At 34.4% G+C, this 25,077-nt stretch overlaps 1 protein-coding gene across 4 annotated transcripts in view; it reads left to right on the forward strand.

Moving 5' to 3' along the window:
- LRRIQ1 (leucine rich repeats and IQ motif containing 1) overlaps positions 1 to 25,077 on the forward strand; it is a 130,132-nt gene that overhangs the window by 23,295 nt on the left and 81,760 nt on the right. For 3 of the 4 annotated variants that reach the window (XM_039362943.1, XM_039362946.1, XM_039362945.1), the window contains 4 exons: positions 811 to 938; positions 10,394 to 10,467; positions 11,872 to 11,965; positions 22,897 to 23,067. In XM_039362943.1, coding sequence (XP_039218877.1) covers positions 811 to 938; positions 10,394 to 10,467; positions 11,872 to 11,965; positions 22,897 to 23,067 — 467 coding nt within the window. The remainder of the gene's footprint in view (positions 1 to 810; positions 939 to 10,393; positions 10,468 to 11,871; positions 11,966 to 22,896; positions 23,068 to 25,077) is intronic. The other variant, XM_039362944.1, reaches the window with a different exon arrangement.

Genomic DNA, 25,077 nt, shown 5'->3' on the forward strand with positions numbered 1-25,077 from the left:
AAAGAAACTATAATGAATTTCTGTGTTTGTTGCACTAATGATGTAAGCAGACATGTGGGTAAGAAGAATTGAAGACAGATATATAGACACAGTGACATAAACCTATAGAGAGAAATATACGCACGCAAATACATGTACAAAACATGAATTATCCTTTCACTAACTACTGTTGCCAGAAGTGCTCACTGACTTTCTTTATACACATTTGAGTTTGTCATGAATTTCACAGCAAGCAAGAAGAGGCCTGAATAACAAATTGGCAAATATGATAATATCCTCATATGCACTTCAAGTCTGATAATTAAAATACAATTTATATTTTGATAGTGTCTCAAAACCATATCAGATAATTGAAAAAGTTATGAAAAGGGGCAAATATAAGATGAAGACTAAAGAATATTCCCCTATGAGAGAGATGTATAGTAGCTGGAAATTTGTATCTTAGAGAGAAGGAATTTCAGCTTTCTTATGGAAGTGATTCAGTAAATTTAGTTCTTGCAAACTTTAAAATGTCTCTAAACTATGCTTGTGACAACCAAGGTAACTTGTCTACCTTTCTCTAGAATTTGATATAAGTAGTACAATACTACTATAATGGAACACATTCCCATTCCTTCATTTCACCTTTATATTAAAGACTTGATAGCTTTTTGCTCTTTTACCGTAGTTTATTTAGGATTACTGCCCTATTAACTATAACTGATCTACAATGGTTTGTATTAAGTACATTAACAGGTAAAGATTATTTATGGAGAAAAAATTCTGCTACTTTTGCATTGTTTTGTTAATATATTACTAATTTATATTTAGTTCCCCAACTTGGAAAATCATGTTTTGCTAAGAGAATTATACTTGGAAGACAATAATATTTCCAGATTGGGAAAATTTACTGAGTACTGGCTGCCTTTGCTACAGATACTTTTCATCTCACAAAACAGGTAAAATTAAATATTTTATTTGCAGAAAGGACTTACAAAAGGAGATGGGAGGAGACTAATACTTTACATTTTTCCACTGATCGATAACAGAGAAATGCAAATTATTGACATCTTAGAAGCTGGCTTTAAAAAAAAAAAAGCTTACCAAGACATGGTAGAGGAATGGTAGAAGGCATGAAAATATGACTTATTTAGGCCGAGGGCCACACTTAGCTTTGAATTATTTTTGAAGCTTCACGTACTGTAATTCTGATACATCAGATTTTGATATAAACCGAAAAGATTAGTAGAATCCCCTTAGTCTGCTTTTTCACTTGCATGAAATTATTTTCTGCTAATGGCAACTGAGTAAGTTAAATGTAAGGCTGCTTAGCCAAGATGTTAAACTATCATAAAAGCTAATTGAGTAGCAAGAAGTATGGTAAGGGGACTCATCTACCGTATCACAAAGCAATGTGGCATAGCCATTACTAAATGATTTCTATTAATCCACTTTTGAGCTGTCATTCTATAATTGTCTATTACAAAATGAAATAAATTGCAAAAATGGATTTTTGTATTAACTAGATATCTTTGCTAAAATAGAAGTATCAAGTAGTTACTGGTTTGGTTGGGAATATAAGTTATCTTTTTTAGCACTTGAATTTTTATGTGCAAAAACAAGAATCCTTCTCTGGTTTGATTAAATAGAGAGTCCTATAGAAATGAAATCTATATTATGGTAAATAAATCATGGTTTGTGTTACTTTTTCATTTATTTACTACTAACATCTTTACCACAGTAACAGGTTTCCATAAATTAAATTAAATTAGTAAATATGTCATAACCCAAATAGTATTGGGATATGGGTCCACCCAAATCTTTTATTGTAGGCTTAGAATCCTCCACCCTGTAGTATTCAAAGTACATATTGTCATGTACTATGTTTTAAAACAAATTAATGACACTGTAGCTAAAAAATCTGATAGATTGATGGAATACAACTGTCATTCTGTGCAAATTCACAGCACAAACCTAAGATGCCTATTCAAAAGGAGATCCAATTGTGCTTACTTTCGAATAAACATGCATAGGATTGAAGTAAATCAAATTGAATTCCAAAGGATTTACTCTCAAACAAACAGAAATATGATTTCAGTCTGAGTCTCAAAGTCTTTGAAAGAGGTGGATTCTACATAGCGGTATTTTTTATTTTTATTTTTGCTTTTTGTATTGAACATTATTGAATCCTTTTCTTATCTATTTTATTTTTTTCTGGTCTGAACAAAACATCCTTCAAAGAAAAAAAGCAGATCTGGTGCACCTTTCTGACAGGGATATTTTCCAGATCTGCTTCTTTTTCAGATTTTCTTTTAAAGCTGGAAATATAAAAGCTTGAGACCAGGTTCTTCTGAATATAAATTATATGCAATACTACCAAAGCTATAGGGTGTCTTATATATTTCAGCCCATGATGCTCTCTCATACCCTCCCCCCCTTTAGCACTCTTTTTGATGCTCTGTGTTATAGTTGACAGCTGGTGAAGTACTTCCTGTTGTATGGAAGGAAGCACTTTGTCATAATTACTGAGCAGATATCTGGCTGACATTTCTAGTAGCAAAAACTTCCCCTAAGTCTGCTCTATGTGTCAAGATTTTTAACATAAATCATTTAAGCAAAAGTGAGAATGAGGACAAAATGAATAGCCCTCACTGTAGATACAGCTAGAATGGATGACAGTATCAGCAAAATGCTGATTAAAGCAGTAAAAAAGTAATATCAGTAGCTGATATTTGTACTTTCTTTATTAATATGACTATGTTCTAAGCAGCTCCATATGCTTTTCTATGGCATAAGTGTTTGGATGTTCTATACAGAAAGGATGAATGTAATGAAATAAGCTGTTGAAAGAAAAGCCGTTCCTTTGCTTTTATCCTACAGTTGTGGGTATTTCTTCTCAAAAATGTGCAATGAGTGTCATTTCCTCTTTTGTTGATTGCAGGAAATCCTTATTAATGTTAAGATTATGAATCCATATATTTCTTAAGACTAAAGATCCAAATAGAAAAGTCAAGTTTGCAAGTGATAAACAAGTCTTCATCTTTAGTTTAGGAAAAATGCATTTTAAATGTTAATATGATGCCAAATAAAATTTAATTATCAGAATTCAACTGATAATGCCTAAATATTTTTAGAAACATTGTGGACATTCCAAATATATTTTAAATGCAAACAATTGGACAGTCCACCTATTTGACTCACTAGCATTGTTAGAACATTGAGAATTACTTGTACAGTTCAATACAAGATATTTTTTTCCATAAGAAAATACCGTAAATGCCGGCATATAAGGCGACTTCCGCGAGCGCTGAAATCGGCGCCAAAGACGGGGGTCATCTTATACGCCGAGTCGTCTTATACGCCGGAAATACTGGTAGTTTTCGGCGTATAAGACGACGTTCTAGGAATGCGGCCCGGCTATAAAGACAGGGGTCGTCTTATACGCCGGGTCGCCTTGTACGCCGGCATTTACAGTAGTTTCAAAATTTTATGGTTTTGTTTACATACTATATTAAACTGTAGTATGATCTATTTGTTTACTTCCTGGCCCAAATATTGTACAAACCAATATTTGAGGCCAGAAAGTAAATTACCTTTTTTAATGCTACAGGTGATTCCAGTTGATTCTAAATTTGCAAGACTGAAATAACTAGGATTCTACTGCACAGGTACAGTATAGGTGGTATCTTGCTCAATAGTAGTAACTGTGATAGGAATCTCAGAGTCCTAGTGGACAATCACTTAAATATGAGCCAGCAGTGTGCTGCAGCTGCCAAAAAAGCCAACACAATGCTAGGCTGCATTAACAGAGGGATAGAATCAAGATCACATAAAGTGTTAATACCACTTTACAATGCCTTAGTAAGGCCACACTTGGAATACTGCATCCAGTTTTGATCACCACAATGTAAAAAAAATGTTGAGACTCTAGAAAGAGTACAGAGAAGAGCAACAAAGATTATTAGGGGACTGGAGGCTAAAACATATAAAGAACAGTTGCTGGAATTGGGTATGTCTAGTTCAATGAAGAGAAGGATGAGAGGGGACACGATAGCAGTGTTCCAATATTTCAGGGGCTGCCACAAAGAAGAGAGAGTCAACCTGTTCTCCAAAGCAACTGAGGCAGGACAAGAAGCAACAGATAGAAACTAACCAAAAAAAGAAGCAACCTAGAACTAAGGAGAAATTTTCTGACAGAACAATTAACCAGCGGAACAAGCTGCCTCCAGAAGTTGTGAATGCTCCAACACTGGAAGTTTTTAAGAAGAGACTGGACAACCATTTGTCTGAAATGGTATAGGATTTCCTGCCTGAGCAGGGGGTTGGACTAGAAGATCTCCAAGATCCCTTCCCATTTTATTGTTGTTGTTATTTAGATGGTAGTATATGTTAACAATACATAAATAAGAATTGCACTTTTCAATTTTTGTCAACAAAAAGCAGAATCTTTTCACTGGAGTTTCTCAGTCATTGAGGATTCTCTGTGCAGATAATTAACTTAAGAAACTAATTCTTATCTTGTAGCATGCCATGTTTTTCAATTCTTTTGCACAATTGTGCTAAACAAACCTAGGGCTAAGAAATCAATAGCTTCTCAGAATTCTTATGTATAACATAGTAGAATAATAGATCTACAATTTTATATTGCTAACAAAACCTTTACAAGGTCCATTACTTTTGGCAATATGATAAAAAAATAGTGTCATGCCATCCTAGGTTCCATCCTTTTTCATATATAAATAATGCTATGATAGATATATAAAGGAGGCATAGTTTGCATCACAATGGCACCACATTGCTTTCATCATTTCTCTCCTTGTCTGCAGACAGCTGATCCCTAGTTACCTGTTTTTTTAAAGTCCTTCCTATATTTAATGATTTGCACTCTTATAGATTTTTTATTAGATTCTATTACTTAAATTACTATTTCTTAGAGAAAGTTATAAACATATTAAATTAACCTTGTTATCAGTTACTAAAACAGCATGTGCACAACTGCTGCTACCACTTGACTGAACCAGAATATATCCTGATCATTAACAGCTTACCACATAGCAGGTGTTTTGTGGCCTGCAGTTCTCAGAAGTTGGCATTTGTCAGGCAAGAGTAAATTCATATACAGTGTATGTTTCCATTGAGAATATGGTGGGTTTTCAACAACAACATCAGGAGATGGAAAAATCTGAAGTGTTAAATATCTTATCCTGAACGCTGCTCATAGTAGTTTTATTCAGAAATTAAGAAACTAATTCCTATGAAGTAAAGTTGAAAGAATTAAGTAGAGTCAGTCAGATACGACTGATGTGTAATATGATAGAATTCTTTAAATATATGAAATGTTGTAATACAATAGGAGTGATATATAGGAAGAAGAGAATAGAAGCAAAGCATTTATAAAAAGTACAAAGAATGAGGTTCAGGCTAAAATGTGAATGGAACTTTCTGGCTGGTAGAGCATGCTGCAGCCTGAAGTTATGAGATCTTCATAGCTAGGTTTGCCAGCACAAAGTGCATGACCATATTTAAAATGCTTTAGACCAGGTTTTCTTATTGTCATTGGGGCAAAAAAATATTTTTTGAATTTCAGGTACTGCACAATGCACTAGCAATGGAGAGAATTTTTATACACACAACTCAGTTTCTATACTACCATTTTGTTGTAAATGTTGTAAAATGTGATTGTATAGGTGAGAAGTGAATTTCATTTTTTTACCCAACTCTTATGCAATTATTTCAAGGTACCTTCAGGGTAAAATAGTTGAGAAGGACTGTTTTAGTGGATCCTGTACTGAGCAGGAGGTGCCCAGAGGAAAAATACAATGTTAGTAGGTGACCCTCCTGGCTATGGCCTTGGCCCTGCCTACTTCCTGCTCAAATGCATGATGCAGTTTCTAATTGTGGCAACTTTTCCACTGGCATTACCTATCTTCCTAGAGAAAGGAAATGACCGATTCTCTTCGCCAGCTTGCAAGAAAAATGTGGCTTTCATAACTATGTTTAATGATTGTCTGGCTTGAATGAAGGGGAGAAAGGTTTGCCTTATCTCTCCTTGGTGAATGAGGAATTACAAGCTCTGAGGTCCCTTCTCTGATACTATAGTTCTGTGAAATACTTGGAAGAATATAAAAAAAAAATCATAATCTGCTCTCTTTTATTCCATTTTCCACATGGAATATATATTTAAGTTACAGGAAGGCTTATTCTGATTGAATGTTTGGGAGGAAGGGTTTTTATTTGAGCAAGGACCACTTAACCAGAGAGATGTGTTCAAGAAATGATAGCCTTCTGTTAGGAATACTGTTTGTTTGTTTGGGGAGTCAAGGGGCGATATTGCCTCTTACAACTCCATGATACTGTATCTCACTAAAAGTAAGCTCGGTGAGATTTATCTTCAACATAGAAATTGGTCTAACATTGAAGCTTTAACCATGTGTGTATCTCTTAGAATTTAAACTAAAATATTCTTTCGAATTGTTATATTACCCTACAGATTATTTTTCAAAATATGTTTATTCTTTTTTGTAAATGAAAACTTTGTTACCTTTTAAATTTTATAAATTATTCTATTCATATATCTTTAATTCACTTTAATGGATATGCTGTCATAAATAATCTAACAAGCCAACTGAAAGATCTAATGTTTAAACTTCACTTTTTGGAAGAAAACTCTGTTGATATCATGGAAAATCTGCTGGCATCAAGCTCGCAAATAGTAATTGTGTTTTGGATTCAGGGCATGTTTAATATGTTTATTGTAGACTTTAAGAAACTTCATTTTTTTTCTCTTCTGCATATGTGTAATTTCAAATATATTTCAATTTTACTTTTTTTATACATGTTTTGCTAACTGTCCCATTTTTGTGAGTGCTTTGGGTTTAAATTATACCAAAAAAAGGGAGCTATTGGATTCTTTAAAAATATCTTTTTGGTTTTGTGTCGTCTTTGTAATTTATATCCTTTTAAAGCCCAGGGCTAGTGGGACAAGGTCAAGTGGTATTAGGTTTTCTGTAATGTCTTTTGTTTTTCTGGTTTGAATTTTCTTTTAAAAGAAAAAAAAGAAAAGGACAAAGACTCCCAGTGAAAAGGAAACTATAGAATGACAAACTAAAAAGGATCTTATTATTTAAAGTAGAGGATACAACATGAATTTTATATTAAAAAACAGGTTAACCATTGAGTTTTTTACATCATACTACTCTAAATGCCATTATTAAAAAGCAATATATGATGTGAAATTTATCAAGCAGGTAGTTACTCAGATTAAGTTCTTCTATTTTACCTTGGTCTATAATTTTACTGCATAGACAATACTTATTTTACAAAGCTAATTAAAATTAGCAGTACACTTTCCATAAAATATGTTTGAATTATGATTAGGAACACCATCAAATCAAAATTTGACTTGTTGGCTGCCAAACTGCTCCAAGTAATTAAGCCTCTATAATTCATGATAGCCATAGTTTAAGTTTTTAGCAATGGAAGAGCTTCATTAAAAACTTCGCTGTTAATTGTTCTGTCCAAAATTATAAACTACCTATCTGCAATTTTTAACTCTAGAGACAAAAATATAACATTTGGAAAGAAAGAATAAATTTGACCTGTATCTGAAACATCTCACAAACTAATTATTGCTGGCTATCTATCCTCTACAAAAAGCTTCCATCTTCCATAATTATAGTTTTCTATTTATGTTAGTTTCTCTCTTTACAAATTTGGGAAATGTAATAACATTTATCAAAATTAAATATCAATTTAAAATAGCAAGTCATATGCAAAGTATTTTGCCTCACCCTAGAATCTACTTTCTACCTATAAGAATGGACTTTAAATACACTTTAAGCAGATAATTCATTACTGAGTTGTTTTAGCTGAGAAAATCATTGAAGGATTAGCAGAAAATCAAAATGTCAAAAGAAACTGATTTTAAACTTTATGTATATTCTGCAAATTGGAGGTAAGAAAAAGTTGTACCATTTTTAACAAAATTTATTTAGAATAATAGATTATAGATATTTCTTTCCATCACAAAATATTTTCAGTAATCTGTGATCAAATTTCATGTATTTGAAATAAATAAAATGCAGCTTTTAATATTTAACACTTGCAGTACTATTCAATTACTTTTAGAAACAATAGATAATATGACACCACTGTAGAACAAACAGAAGCAAAAAGACAAAAGAAAATTAAAGATGTGTGATATTCAGTCCAGCTTATCAACGTCAGAGACATTGATAAGCAAAGAATCCTACGGTATATTGCGACATCTAAACAATCACACAATTAAAAAAACACCTCTATATATATTCAGTACACTACGTTTTCAATACATTTTCTTTCTTTCTTTCTTTCTTTCTTTCTTTCTTTCTCTCTCTCTCTCTCTCTTTCTCTCTCTCTTTCTTTCTTTCTTTCTTTCTTTCTTTCTTTCTTTCTTTCTTTCTTTCACCTTGTCACCTTAAAGTTCAAAAATATTTCATATTAGAAAGAATAGAATAACAATACCTGGATTTGGGCTTAAAATGTAAAAGACTTGATACACACAAAAAAGGGCAGGGTGGGAAGAACAAAAGCAAACACAGAACCCATTTTCAATGTATAATTCATATGATTTGCTGTGAGAAGCAGTCAAGTAACCTGTGGAGGTGTCAGACAGCAAAACATCAAATGAGGGGCTGGCAAATGTGACTGAGGAAGCAATAGAATGTCTGCATTCTTTTTCCTCAACTGCTTGCAACCTGTTGCAACCCCATAGTTGCATTTCTCTTCCATAGATTTGTCAAATGAAAATAAAAAGTAGTGTATAATTTTCTTATTTACTATTATATATTTTACAGCTATTTTAAATTGAGCTTGGCCCCTGTTGATTACACAGATACTGTAAATCTGTGTTAATGGTGTTTTCATCTACAATGTTTTTTTAGCAAAACATAGAAGCAATTTGACATTTTGTTCTTTGTAAGTTTTCAACTACCCATTCTCGTCTTCAGCCTTGAAATGCCTTGTGTTCATCTACCCAAATACTAACCATGTCTAACTCTATCTGGTTTTTTGGCGACCAGTCAACGTCAGATAGATACGCCACCTGTTATGATGCTTTCTTTATTATCCTCTTTTCTGTCGATTGGATTTCAGCATTTATTCATGATTACTGTACTCCAGACTTATAAATGTTGTACTCAGATTAAATATTTTAAAGTGTTTTTATCTTATTGCTAGTTCATTTTTAGTTAGGTATGTGCTTAAAAGGGATAGCATTAATTGTCACAACAAAACTATGTATCTGTCCAAGTTAAATTCTTCTCTATTTTTAGTTGCGGGGAGATGTCTGTTTAATTTAATTTAATTATTCAGTCTTTAGGTGATCCTGAGCCTCAAGCCTTATAGTACATAAGTATGGAGATACGTGTCATAGAACACATTAAAAAAAACTTGTATTTACTCTACCAAGAATATGTGTGTGTGTGCTTGTGTGTGTATTGTGGTGGATATTTTAGAATATTTTGAACATTATAATTATATGCAAAGAAAACATTGAACAATTTGAATTGGACTTTGTATTCAAACTTTTGTTAGAAATGAATTTTGTAGAGAATTTATAAAATAGATAAAATAAATCTATACCTCATAGTAGGCAAAAAAAAAAAATCCCTAATAGATATTTAAATAGATCAACAAGAGAAGGTTACCCATTATACTCTTTTTTTTCTTGAAATAGTGAATTGAGACATAAGACAGGATGAAAGGATGAGATTATAAAAAAAACCTTACGAATTGAGAAATTTTGCAAATGACTTGATGAAAGTTTTAGAAGATCTTTTAAATGGAATTGACGTATTACAAAAACTAAAAATTTGATACATCAGCAGGTTTTAAGATGAGCAAACAGAAAAGAAAGATGTTGATAAAAAATATAAAAATACAAGATCAAATAAACACACACACAGAGAGAGAGAGAGAGAGAGAGAGATCTGAATATTTTTCACCTGGTGGGATTTAAAAAAAGAGGCAATATCAGGAAAAATGCTATGTAAAATCCTAGGCATGGTACTTTGTCAAGGATTTTGCCATTCAAAGTAGCTCTAATTATTCAAGTAAAATAAATCTATTGCAATTCTAGTTAAGAAATTTTTCCTCTAATCTATGGAGCATCTTTATTCATCTCTAAAAAAATATTTCTTCCTTACTTTGAAAGCTGCAGCTCTTATGCAATTGCTGGCACCTTGAAAAATGTTGCCTTGCTACTTAAAGGAAGTGACCATTAAGACAGTTAATAAGCAATTTATAAGTTGGTAACATATGATGAATCATTGCCTGACTTCTAGCTACACTTGGCCTGTTATATGCCAACACCCAGAGGGTAGGTTTAGCACAAATCTCTATAAAACTCTTGGTTGATTATTTCTTTTTCTTCTAGTTTGACACAACTTGTATCTCTTTGTTCGTATGTATCATTGGAAAAACTAAATATAAGCAACAACTGCTTACTAGGTAAGTTTACAAGATAAATAGGAAAAATTATGTTCAGTTTCCAGTGCCACATTGTAAACCATATGTGAGTTTGATTACTAACGTATATATCAAAAAGGCTAAAAGCTTATTTTTCTCTTCCCATTATATATAAAGTTCACTTTTGCAGCCAGATTCATATGTTGTTCATTTTTTAACATTGAGCATTCCTGTTAGCTTTAACCATGGCAGAGGTTTACTTTACAGGTAATCCTTAATTTATGATCACTTGCTTAATGGCCATTTGAAGTTAAGGCCTTGGAAAGGTCTTTATGGCCTGTAAAGCACTTCCATCTGTCATTAAACATGGTGGTGTTCCCCCACCACATTACCATTTCTTGTGCACTTGACAATTGGCTTGCATTTATGACCAATTGCAGCAGTTTTTCAGTTACTTGATCATGATTTACTATTTTTTATGGTTCTGACAAAAGATAATCATTCAAGAGAATGGATTTGTTTAATGACTGTGTTATTTGGACTTACAACCATATGATTTGCTTAACCAACACCATAAAAAGAGATAAAGAATTGGTTAAAAAGCCAGGTTTGGTCATGTCAGTGCCTCAGCGTATGACCACAATGACTTACAACTAAAAGTCTGATTCCAATGGTGATTTTAAGTCAAGGACTATCTGTATTCTATAATATCTAATATTTATAGTGAAGAGAATTTGAGCCAAGGTTTTAATCCTTTTTAACCCTATATTTACTAGTAGACTTTGTATATTGTGAATTATACAGTAGATGAAATTTAATCTTGATTAAGAACATTTTAAAGTGGGAAGAAAGTATTCTGATTATTCCACAATTCATTCTTCACCCCATAATCATGTTAAAATATATCATATGCTGCTGTTCAGCTTAGAAGACCATTCCCTGTATTCTAAGTTTAATTATCCATTAAATAATTAAATAATGTTTTTTTTGTTAAGCCACTTGCCTAAAATTATTTTGTACATATATTTTGCTAATAATTATTGCATAAATGCAATTATACATACAGTTGTTTCATTAATTATTTACATCTTGAAGTATCTCCATATAAATTTTAAACTTGATGAATGACGTGTCAGTTGAGGAAAGAGTCTGAAGGGTATTCAGTATTTCAAAGATAAATGGTATATACAAAGCATTTCTGTACAATTAGGATTCCAACAGATTTTTAAAAGGAGACTATTTAATGGAATATTAAATTTGAAACAAAAAATATGCCTAATTAGGACCTAGAACCCTCCAATGTCATTTGTTGCATTTTGAATGTTGACATTGCACCAAAGGGTGTTCCCAGACGTAAAGATTTCATTGTATTTGATAATTATTTATTGTGATCCCTGTTAAAATATTTAGTATTATTGATATTTGTTTTGTCCTTAACAAATGCAGACTTGAAGACTCTCATCCAATGTCTTGAAGGCTGTAATAGCCTAAGGGAACTATCCCTACTTGGAAATCCTCTTCTTCAAGAAAACAACTGGAGGTAAATAGATAAGAGAAAGTGGATCTGAGATATAATAATAATAATAATAATAATAATAATAATAATAATAATAATAATCCCCCAGTGAGGCACTACCTTGACGTGGTTGTGGGGCTTGTGTACTCTGAGGAAGATGAGAGCTATGCCAGAGGTTCAACCATACAGGACCCAGATTGTTGGGAGCAATGTAAATATATATATACATTGCTTACTGGTGTACACCACTTAGAGAGTGCTTGCACTTAAAGCAGTATATAAGTCTCATAAATAAATAAAATAAATAAATAAATAAATCAGAGGAGTCAGACAAAGAGTGTCTCTCCCATAAAAAATATGGTGAGATGTAAATTTCAGAATGCCATACCGGCTCGGATGTCGCCTGGGTTAACAAGGTCCGCACTAGATATTGGAGTTCCTGGATATCTGGTGAAAAATGGGTTACAGGACTCAGGACTGTTGGCTGAGCACCCAGGGCCAGCAGCTGCAGAACTACTGGAAGAAAAGGTGTTTACCCGTCGCAGATACACAGTGATGGAAAACAAAGAAATAATGATCTGTTACTACAGATCAAGTCCAACACGAAGAGGATATCTAAAACGAATGCACCAGTTCTGGAAAGAACAACATCCAGAATCAGAAATAACAGAACAGAGACTAGCAGATCAACGCTGATTTATAATACAAAATAAAGTATTCACAGAAACAGAATTGGACGAACTGCAAAGGTTTACCCAGGGCAAAAAAATCAAAGCCTTACAAGAAGTAATTCAGAATGTAGAGGCAAACCAGGGGGAGTTGGCAGTGAAAGAATCCAGTAGAGATATACAACTGTTCTCATTTGGAAACCAGGCACCTCTTCCTCAGGAACAACAAAACACTCTAACTAAAGAAATAAAAGAATTGAAACAAAGAATAACTGAGCATCTAGAACAGCACAAAAACAACAGAATAAGGCTGCCTGCATTGAAGCTTGTTCCAAAGAAACAGCACAAGCATTAAAAGATGCAAATACTACAATAGCAAGTATAAGCACCAATTCACTGCAAGAAACAAACCAACTAATGTACAGCACAGCTGCAGTTATAACAGAATACCTGGGATGCAAAATCAACAAAGAAGAAAAACAAACAGTGCACCAGAAAAATGGAAGGTTAGACTAGAAAATAAGATCAGCAAGTTAAGATCACATGCAAGCAAGCTAGAACAGATGAAAGAAAAGAAGCTGAAGAACAAGAAGACCAAAGAATACCTAATCAAGAAATACCACTTAGAAACAAGGAAGATCAAGGAAGCACTGGAAATAATAAAGCAACAAATAACAGCTATAGCCAGGAAAATCAGTAGATATGAAGCTCGAATTGCAAACTATAGGCAGAACCTCCAATTTCAATCCAATCAGAAACGTTTCTACCAATCCATCAATGGAGAAACTGCAAGGAATCAGTCAGTACCTGACAAGGAAGAAACAGTGCAGTTCTGGAAGCAGATATGGGATAACCCAAAGAAATACAACAAGGATGCGGCTTGGTTAAAAGAGGTGGATGCAAATAAAACAGAAGTTGAAATGAAAGAACTAGTAATAACAACAAAAATGGTAGAAAAAAGAGCAAAGAAAATCAAAAATTGGTCAGCACCAGGTGAAGATGAACTGCATGGGTTTTGGTTGAAACATCTAACTGTTATACACCCACTCATTGCCAAGCAGTTCAACAATATACTACAAGGAGGAGAAATTGAAAAGTGGCTAACAACTGGGAAAACCTACCTAATAATGAAAAATCCAGCAAAAGGGGCAACACCAGATAACTACAGGCCAATTACCTGCTTACCAACAACTTTCAAATTACTAACTGGTGTGGTAGCTGATGCAGTACAACAGCATCTAGTTGAAAACAATCTCTTTCCACCTGAGCAGAAAGGAAACCGCCCAATAGCAGAGGAACAAAAGATCAACTCCTAATAGACAAAATGATCTTGGAAAACTGCAAGAGAAGGAAGACCAACCTGAATGTGGCATGGATTGACTACAAAAAGGCATTTGACTCTCTGCCACATGACTGGATAATCAAGTGCCTAGAAATAACAGGAGTCAGTAGAAACATCAGAAAATTTGTGCAAAGATCGATGGCACAATGGAAGACACAGTTGCAGATCAATGGTGAGAGCTGGGAGAGGTTAATATCAAGAGAGGAATATTTCAAGGAGATTCATTATCACCATTACTATTTGTCATTGCACTGTTTCCTCTGTCAACAATACTGAATAACTCAGGACATGGCTATCAATCATCAAAAACATCTGCCAGACTATCCCACCTCCTTTACATAGATGATCTGAAGCTGTATGGAAAAACATCATCTGAAATAGAATCGCTGCTCAACACTGTTCGTATATATAGCCAAGATATTGTAATGGAGTTTGGCTTGGACAAATGTGCCACACTTGGTATCAAACAAGGAAAAATAGTGAAAACTGAAGGAATCAAGATGCCCCACGAAAATAACATTAAGAGTCTGGATGAGGAAGAGTACTACAAATACTTGGGTATCCTTCAAGCTGACAACATCAAGCACACTGAAGTCCAGAAAAAGATTAGAGGTGAATACATCAAGAGAGTGAAGAAGATCTTAAAGTCCAAACTCGATGGAGGAAATACCATAAAGGCAATCAACACCTGGGCAATCCCAGTCATTAGGTACACAGCTGGAATAGTGGACTGGACTCAAGCAGAACCAAAAGCAATGGATAGGCAGACCAGAAAAATAATGACAATGAATCACGCCCTTCATCCACGCAGTGACATTGATAGACTTTATCTACCAAGGCAAATAGGTGGGCGTGGAATGCTACAATTACATCAGATGGTTGAAGAAGAAAAAATGGCTTTGGAAGAATATCTGAAGAACAATGATGAAGATGCACTGAAATTAGTATATCAGGAAGGCTTACTGACTACTAGAGAGACCAAACTGGCCTACAAGAAAGATCAAATGAAGAACAGAATAGAGACATGGGAAAACAAAGCACTACATGGCCAATACATTAAAAAAATAGCAGGGAAAGCAGATAATAACAAGACGTGGCAATGGCTAAGAGCAGGAAAATTGAAGAAAGAGACCGAGGGACTAATTCTGGCTGCACAAGACCAAGCCCTAAGGACAAATGCATATAAAGTCAAAATTGAGAAGACAGCAACAGACAGTAAGTGCCGCCTATGCAAAGAAGCTGAAGAAACAGTGGACCACTTGGTAAGCTGTTGCAAGAAGATTGCACCGACTGACTACAAGCAGCGGCATGACAAAGTAGCAACAATGGTGCATTGGAAGATCTGCAAAAAATATCATTTGCTGTAAGCAAAAACTGGTGGGATCATAAAATAGAGAAAGTCATAGAAAGTGATAAAATTAAACTGCTCTGGGACTTCAGAATTCAAACAGACAAGCACCTGCAACATAACACCCCAGACTTAACAATTGTCGATAAGAAAGACAAAAAAGTCTGGATAGTGGACGTGGCAGTGCCTGGAGACAGCAGAATAGAAGAGAAAGAACTGGAGAATATAACAAAATACAAAGACCTACAAATAGAAATAGAAAGACTGTGGCAAAAGCAAGCAAGGGTAGTACCAATAGTCATAGGCTCCTTGGGTGCAATCCCAAAACAACTGGAGCACCACTTGAACACCATTGGCATTGACAAATTCACTATTAGTCAATTGCAAAAGGCGGCCTTATTAGGAACTGCTTCCACCCTGCGACGATATCTGTAATACCATCAAACATCCACATCTGCCTTTCCCAGGTCCTGGGTAAGGACTCGATAGGTAGACAAAATGCCAAATCCAGTCTGAACATCTGGCTGACTGTGCGATGATCCGTAATAATAATAATAATAATAAAGTTGGAAGGGACCTTGGAGGTCATCGAGTCCAATCCCCTGCTCAGGCAGGAAACCCTACGCCATTTCGGACAAATGTCTGTCCAGTCTCTTCTTAAAAACTTCCAGTGTTGGAACATTCACCACTTCTGGAGGCAGGTTGTTTCACTGGTTGTTCTAACTGTCAGGAAGTTTCTCCTTAGTTTTATGTTTATAAACAAGTGGATAGCTTTGTTATATAGCATTTAATATTATTATTGATACATTAATAGAACAATATTGTTCTATTAATTCTATCAATATTGGTTTTAGTTAATTTATATTAATATTCCAATAATGGAATTGATTACATTATAGGATAAACATTGGCAAAGTCTTTTCATCTTCCCCAATATTTTCACTTATTTTATTTTTTATAGAAGTAGGTTTGATCAGGGGTTTTCAATCTTTTTCATGTCATGGAACCTGTTGGTTAAAAAAAAAAAACTTTTGAAACCCTTGATCCCAAAAATGGCAGCCATGATTCTTTTTCACAGGAGAATAAGCCCTACGTTTCCCCCCAATACCTTAGAAAAATTGCTCTGGATGCCCCTGACTGTGTTTGAGTAAGCTTTTTTTTATTCTTATTCATAAAATCCCATCAAATTCTCCTGGAACTTTAAGATTCCACAAAACAGTTTTTTTGTTTTAAGGAAATGGGGAGAAGAAGATAAGAGTAAAAGCATGATGATCTGATGTAGCAATAGCCTTTTTCTGGAGAGGTTTACGGTAAAATATGAATTTAAGGTAAAAATATAACAATCTGTTACTACTTGTGGTTGGTTACAGTGATTATCAAAAACTGAGCTAGTCCTATAGGATGGAAAAAATATCAGTTACACTTACCTTTCAGTGCTCTATCACTGGCAGCATAACATAATTATAAAGTATTAATGAGAGCAGATTAATTCATATTATTCTTACAACCATAATTATAGTTATAGTTATACAATTACTGGGGATAGTTTAGAATTACCAACATGTGCAAACTTCAGAAAAGTCAAGGGTTTTGTTTTACTTTTTTCTCGTTTATTAGCTGACTATATTAAATTCTTAATGGTAGAGTACATGGAATTATTTACATTTTCCTTCTTTAGAAACTACATATGCTTATTATCACCAGCATTAATATTTGTGGTTATTTTGCTTTCATACTAATTACATTTTATTATTTTCTGTTAATAGAAAAGTTGGAACAACTTATGTTTGATCTGTGCTTTAATTAGGAGAATATTTTAAACAAATTAAGTTCAAATTGTATTAAATATGTATAACAAATTCAGTTTCTATTGGGTTTCTATACATTTGTTTTGTAATAGTAATAATAATAATAATAATAATAATAATAATAATAATAATAATAATAATAATAATAATAATAATAATAATAAAGTTGGAAGGGACCTTGGAGGTCATCTAGTCCAACCCCCTGCTCAGGCAGGAAACCCTATACCATTTCAGACAAATGGCTGTCCAGTCTCTTCTTTAAAACGTCCAGTGTTGGAGCATTCACTGCTTCTGGAGGCAGGTTGTTCCACTGATTAATTGTTCTAACTGTCAGGAAGTTTCTCCTTAGTTCTAGGTTGCTTCTTGTCCTGCCTTCAGGCGCCTTGGAAAATAGCTTGACTCTCTTTTCTTTGTGGCAATCCCTGAGATATTGGAAGACAGCTATCATGTCTCCCCTCGTCCTTCTCTTCGTTAAACTAGACATACCCAATTCCCGCAACTGTTCCTTATATGTTTTAGCCTCCAGTCCCCTCATCATCTTTGATGCTCTTCTCTGTACTCTTTTTCTAGAGTCTCAACATCTTTTTTACATCATGGTGACCAAAACTGGATGCAGTATTCCAAGTGTGGCCTTACCTTGTTTTGTTTCCTAAGCTTTTAAAATTATCCCATTTTAATCATATTTTCCATATTCTATCGATTGATTTATTCATAGTTGGGTGTTAATTCTCTTTTCAGATATATTTAATATGCATCTAAGTTTTGTTAAGACACTCATAATAGTTTCACTCTCCTATATTTAAATTTACTTTAGCTCAGTCTGATCTGATTACTATCCAATGTAATCTTGGATTGGAATAATCATACATTTTCAACATCTTATATTTATTTTCTTCCTTTGTGTTTCTTTGGGGGGGCAGGGGGAGGATGCTAGGCTAATTGTAGAAGGTAGGAAGTGGGAAGCAAAAATGAACTCATTTTGAGTTTTTAAAGACTTAGATTAGAACTTCCATTTCTGTTTTGCTACAACAGTAACTTTCTTTTGTATCGATTCTGTCCAGTTCAGTATTAACTAGTAAGATTGAAATACAAATTGTCAGATGATTAGCAGCCTTAAGTACTTTACAAATTATATTTAAGTGGAAGCATTAGTAATCATAAATAGAATCTATTCTTAATAATTTGCCCTGTATTCAGTTCCTGTTTATTTTCATTTTCATTTCTCAAATAATTCAAAGTTCTTTTTTTTTTTTTTTTTTTTGCAGCTGGATTGGTCTTCTGCCATTTTCCTCATTTAGCTTTACAGTTTGTTTATACTTATACTTCCAAACGTTTTGGATTATTTTTCCATTATCTCTTTTCCCCAATGAGCTTGGCTAACATAGTTTTCAAAATCTATTTTTCTAAATTTAGTCATTTTAACTGTACATATGTGTTTAGGAATTTCATTAGTGATTGCAAAGTTAGAAAATATTAAATAAACTTGAAAGCCTTTAAACCATGGAATCAACAATCCTTCTACATTAAATAGTACTAATTTCTTGCAAATAACAAAAGAGGAAGTAGAAGAATATTTTTTTTAAATTGGCACATTGTTCTTAAATTGATGTATTCTTAATTGGTGTATAATTGCTATTCCACCTTAATTCAGTTTAAAATAACTCTTGAAATTCCAGAGTCATCAAGATCTTCCCACACTGCTTGGCCATTTGAGTTTTCATGATCAGAGAAAGATTAATTTATCTAATGGGATAAATTATGGATTTGTTGAATTCAGCATTGACTATAACTTCAAGCAATATGTTTCAATGAACTTTACATAACCTCCTGATACCAACAAAGGAATTACTTGTAAAAGTTCCCAATTGGTTTCTTACTTTCATGTCCAGCCAGTGATAATACTGAAGAAGCTGAAATACTGAGAAATCACTTTTTGGAAATTAAACCCTAAGATCTGTTTGAGCATTCCTATGGGGAATATGTTTCATTGCAGTAATGATTAATAGAACCTCTTAAGTGACAGAATATTCACCAGGAAGTTTTCACTAAATGAAATATTGATTCAGCCCTCACTAGCAGAAACCCAGCTGGAAAAACTAGATCTAAGATCCCTTGGCTCTAAGAAACCATAGTTTCCAACATTAATCAACTTGATATGGCACCTTTTGAATATTTCGTTATTCAACATTGTCTCCATATCTCCAGACATATTCACAGTTATTCATTTAACATTATCATCTGACATGTATGCACTTGTGAAGAGGAAATGCAGATTTTAGATTTAATTTTTTTGTTCTGATATAAAATAATAATAATAAAGTTGGAAGGGACCTAGTCCAACCCCCTGCTCAGGCAGGAACCCTACACCATTTCAGACAAATGGCTGTCCAGTCTCTTCTTAAAAACTTCCAGTGAGGGAGCATTCACCGCTTCTGGAGGCAGGTTGTTCCATTGGTTAATTGTTCTAACTGTCAGGAAGTTTCTCCTTAGTTCTAAGTTGCTTCTCTCCTTGATCAGTTTCCATCCGTTGCTTCTCGTCCTTACTTCAGGTGCCTTGGAGAATAGCTTGACTCCCTCTTCTTTGTGGCAGCCCCTGAGATATTGGAACACTGCTATCATGTTCCCCCCCTCATCCTTTTCTTCGTTAAACTAGACATACCCAATTCCAGCAACCGTTCCTTATATGTTTTAGCCTCCAGTCCCCTAATCATATTTGTTGCTCTTCTCTGTACTCTTTCTAGAGTCTCAGCATCTTTTTTACATCATGGTGACCAAAACTGGATGCAGTATTCCAAGTGTGGCCTTACCAAGGCATTGTAAAGTGGTATTAATACTTCACGTGATCTTGATTCTATCCCTCTGTTAATGCAGCCCAGCACTGTGTTGGCTTTTTTGGCAGCTGCAGCACACTGCTGGATCATATTTAAGTGATTGTCTGCTAGGACTCCGAGATCCCTCGCACAGTTACTACTATTGAGCAAGGTACCCCCTATACTATACCTGTACATTTGGTTTTTCTTGCCTAAATGTAGAACCTTACTTTTTTCACCATTGAATTTCATTTTGTTAGATAGCACCCAGTGTTCAAGTCTGTCCAGGTCCTCCTGTATCTTAAGCCTGTCTTCTGGAGTGTTGGCTATTCCTGCCAGCTTGATGTCATCCGCAAATTTGATGAGTTCCCCGTCTATCCCCTCGTCCAAATCATTGATGAAGATGTTGAAGAGCACGGGGCCTAGAACAGAGCCCTGGGGCACCCCACTGCACACTTTCCTCCATGTAGATGCAGTTCCATTGAGGACCACACGCTGAGTACAGCCGGTCAGCCAGCTACGAAACCATCTGGTGGTGATGCTATCTAACCCACATTTTTCTATCTTATGGAATAGTAGATTGTGATCTACTTTATCAAATGAAGTCCAAGTAAATTATATCCACAACATTCCTCTGATCCACTAATTTTGTCACTTGGTCAAAGAATGCAATAGGATTTGTCTGGCACGATCTGTTTTTGACAAACCATGTTGGCTTTTAGTAATGACTTTGTTTGTCTCTAGGTGTTCACTGATTCATTGTTTGATTATCTTTTCCAGAATCTTCCCAGGTATTGAGGTCAGGCTGATAGGTCTGTAATTTCCTGGATCCATTTTTTTTCCCTTTTTTGAAGGTGGGAACTACATCAGCTCTTTTTCCAGTCCTCTGGTAGTTCCCAGTGCTCCAAGATCTTTGAAAAATATAGTTCAGTGGTTCTGAGATCACATCTGCCAGTTCCTTGAGAACCTTGGGGTATACTCCATCTGGTCCTGGTGATTTAAACTCTTCTAGGCTGGACAGGTGCTCACTTATCATTTTCTTGCCTATCTTAACTTGTGTTTCTATACTGTTTTTTATGGCACTATTTTTGATAGGTTGGTCTGTTTTTTCCCTTTGTGTAAAGACAGATGCAAAAAAAATGAGATAAATAGTTCTGCTTTCTCCCTATTGCTAGTCACTTTCTTACCACTTTCACCCACTAATGGACCAATCGTTTCCTTCACTTTTTTCTTGTTTTTTACATGTTGAAAGAAGTTTTTTTTTTGTTATTTTTGACTTTGGTGGCAAGCTTTTGTTCATTTTTAGCCTTGGCTTTCCTCACTTCATCTTTGCAGGCTCGGGCTATTTGTTGATATTCTGATTTAGTTATGTGTCCCTCTTTCCACTTTCTATACCTTTCTATATCTTTCAATTTGTCAGAGAGTTCTTTATGCAGCCATGCTGGTTTCTTTTGAGAGCTGTTATCTTTCCTCGTTGTTGGTATTGAGCTAGACTAGGCTTCTATTATCTTGCTTTTCAAAATTTCCCAAGCTTCTTGCGTTGTTTTCCCCTTGAGAATTCTCATCCATGGAATCCTTCCCAAGCCCTCTCTAAGTTTATTGAAATTAGCTCTCTTGAAGTCCAAGACTCTAATTTGACTATGTTCTGTTGCTTGTGCTTCCATAATGTTGAATTCCAATATTGCATGATCACTACCTCCCAAGGTTCCTGTGGCTTCAACACCTTCTATCATTTCATCTCTGTTAGTGAGAATTAGATCCAAAATGGCTAATCGCCTAGTTCCCTTCTCTACTTTTTGGGAGACAAAGTTGTCTGCTAGGTTTGTCAGGAATCTGTTTGATCTTCCACTTGGTGCAGTTTGTCTCCCAGTTGATGTCAAGGTAATTAAAGTCCCCCATTACTATGGTAATATGCATCCTAAATACCTTAGTTAGCTGATTAGCAAAAAGTTCATCTATAATGAATCAAAATGGAATTATGATTCTAATGATATATATTGAAACAAGGTATATAAGTTATCCAAAATTTGAATCCATCATGTTAACTTTGTGGAGCTTAAATATGTGCTTATTTTTCAATTCAATTATCTGGAATTCTTGGCCAGATTTTGTGTATATTTTCTTTAATAATTGATTGTAAAACTTGGCATAAGGATCTATTCAAGCTAGACTGGAGGTAAAAAGGGTTTAGTTCAAGAAAATATTCCCTAATCTGTAAATCCTTTCGGTGAAATATATTGGACTGAATAGCAATTTTTCCCATTTCCTTTTTCTGAATTGTGTTCTCCTATAGACACTGTGAGGTAGGTTATTTTTACTTAATCCTTACAGAATCGTCATTGGAAATAATTCCATAGACCAGACATGTCAAACTCGCAATGTCACGTGACATCATACTACGTATCAGGACTGTTTTGCCATTGCCGGCAATGGGGTGGGCACGGCAAAACATGTGATGCCATAGACCATCAAATGCAACTCACTTTGTATCATCTGTAGGAATCCTATGTAAAATATTCTCAACAAATATCTAACTAACATCTGTTTGAACACATCCATGAAGGGGAGTCCACCATCTCCTTAGTTAATTGGTTCCATTATTAAACTGTTTTTGCTATGAGGAAAACCTTCATCTGTTTAACTTTAGACATTAGCCCATTTCCTGCAATCTGAGATAATAGAGAACATATTGTATCTTTCTTCTGTTTGACATCCCTTCAGTTTCCTGATATACAAAAATCTCATAAATAAACAAGGGTTTATTTAATAATTGGACTAGCTCCAACATCAAGGTGCCACTTTCAGCTGGAGAAGCAAGCATTATCAGCAGTATTTAACCCCATTATTATTCTCCTTTTGAAATCCCAATTTCTGTTCGATTAACATATTGCTGCCTTTGTGTTTGAGGTTGTAGTCATGGATTTTCTATGTAACATGCTTCCTAAAGCTAAAGTTATGGTTTCTGTGTCATTTTTAAAGATGCTCCTTATTGAAAAATTTGCCCACTTTGAAAATACTTAATGATGAAAATGTAAGTTGTGATGCAGAAAAAGTTTATGAAAAAACCTTGAAGTCAGAAACATTGGCAGCATTTTGTCAAGCTCAGATTCAAGAAATTGTATCACTCAACAAAAAAGCTACAACTAGATTGTAAGTATTTACAATTAATTTCAAGAAATTAATTTTCAAGTTTTTGTTTCTTGTTTCTTATTATTGATTTAACAATATATACATTGGAGTAACAATATGGTAGAAAAGTGATGAAAGTCTATTTTAAGTTTTCATTGATTATTAATGGTTTCTGACACCTTTTAGAAATCTAATCAGATGGATATACCCTTCATAGATTTGCATGAAATAAAGTAATATTTCTTCATTTCTACTGTTTTATATTCACTAACTATTAGAATTAATTACATGGATACTGAATTAATGACTCTTAATGAAGGCTTGTCAATATGAACTGCAAAATCTAGACAACTCCTAGATATTAGAAAATAGGTGGATTGTAATTTTTTGCTAATATCTGGCAGTCGTCTGGATTTTTGCAGTCTGGATCTAGTAACCCTACTTAAAAAGCTTAATTAGTGCTAAATCTATGTATAGGACAAAAGTTATATATGAAATGATGCAAAATAGTATGAATATTGAAATACCGTATATTCCGGCGTATAAGACGACTTTTGAGAGCGATGAAACAGCCTCCGAACTCGGGGGTCGTCTTATACGCCGAGTCATAACGTTTATTTATTTATTTATTTATTATTTCCGGCGTATAAGATGACGTTCTAGGCATGCAACTCGGTGTCGATCATCTTATACGCCGGAAATGACGTTATTTCCGGCGTATAAGATGATCGACACCGAGTCGCATGCCTAGAAAGTCATCTTATACGCCGGAAATAACGTTATAAACTACGTTTATTTCCGGCATATAAGATGACTTTCTAGGCATGCGACTCGGTGTCGATCATCTTATACGCCGGAAATGACGTTATTTCCGGCGTATAAGATGATCGACACCGAGTCGCATGCCTAGAAAGTCATCTTATACGCCGGAAATGACGTCATTTCCGGCGTATAAGATGATCGACGCCGAGTCGCATGCCTAGAAAGTCATCTTATATGCGACTCGGCGTCGATCGTCTTGCGACCCGGTGTCGAACTCGGGGGTCGTCTTATACGCCGGGTCGCCTAATACGCCGGCATATACGGTATGTGCAACTACTATCTGTTGCATATTATAGGTATGAAATACCTATATGTTCAATTATATAAGTGTAACTGTATAGTGCCTATATAGAACATACATGGGCAAATGTACATTCTGAATGAAAACAGAAGCTGAATAATTGTTGAAAAATCCATAAAGAAAACCCATAAAGTGCTTATTTAAAACATTTCAGTCATCTTGTAATATCACCTTTCTGCATAAGAATACTTTGTAAAGAAATTGTAGTTATAGATGGTAAAAGCAATGGCCATGAGGGTCAGGAGGAAGAACTGCTAGCAAGCAACAGTCAGATGAAGGTAACCTAAGCCTTAGGAAAGACTGTAATATGAATAAGCATATCAGACAAGCTGCTCCTTAGTTCACAAAAGATAAATGGAGAGGGAGGAGAAGCTTATTCAGAACTGCAACATTCCATTGCTAAAACTTACAATGAAAATAATAGTGACTTACTTGGTGTTAGTTTCATAATTTGCTCTATCTTGAAGGGCTGACAGTAGTAGATTGGAATTTCAATAAGGGAGGTGTTGTTTAATGTGGCAGTTTGGTAACAAAAAGTTACCTATGCTGTTTAAATTCATTCTAGTGTTTTTCTTGAGACCATGTCTGTGATATGTCATACAAAAACTGCTACATTTTTTTTAAAAAATAATAATCTGAATTTTATAGCTGAATATGTGAATTAATTGAAAATCATTGTTGTAAATATATTGTATTTGGAATTTAGAAGAAGCATTTATTCAAAAAGGTAACCAAGATTATTTGCTTGTATATTTTTTTTCAAAACTGTACTCAAATTTGCTTTTAAAGAATGTAACAAAAATTAAGGCTGTGATTCTAAACAAAATGAATGGCAAAATATGGGTGTGTATATTTTAATGAAATGTGCTCACTGCCTTGACTTATATGTGTATGTAAAAGGCAGGATA

Source organism: Crotalus tigris, unplaced genomic scaffold (assembly GCF_016545835.1).
Source record: "Crotalus tigris isolate CLP2741 ecotype Arizona unplaced genomic scaffold, ASM1654583v1 scf7180000019496.3020429, whole genome shotgun sequence".
Lineage (NCBI taxonomy): Eukaryota > Metazoa > Chordata > Lepidosauria > Squamata > Viperidae > Crotalus > Crotalus tigris.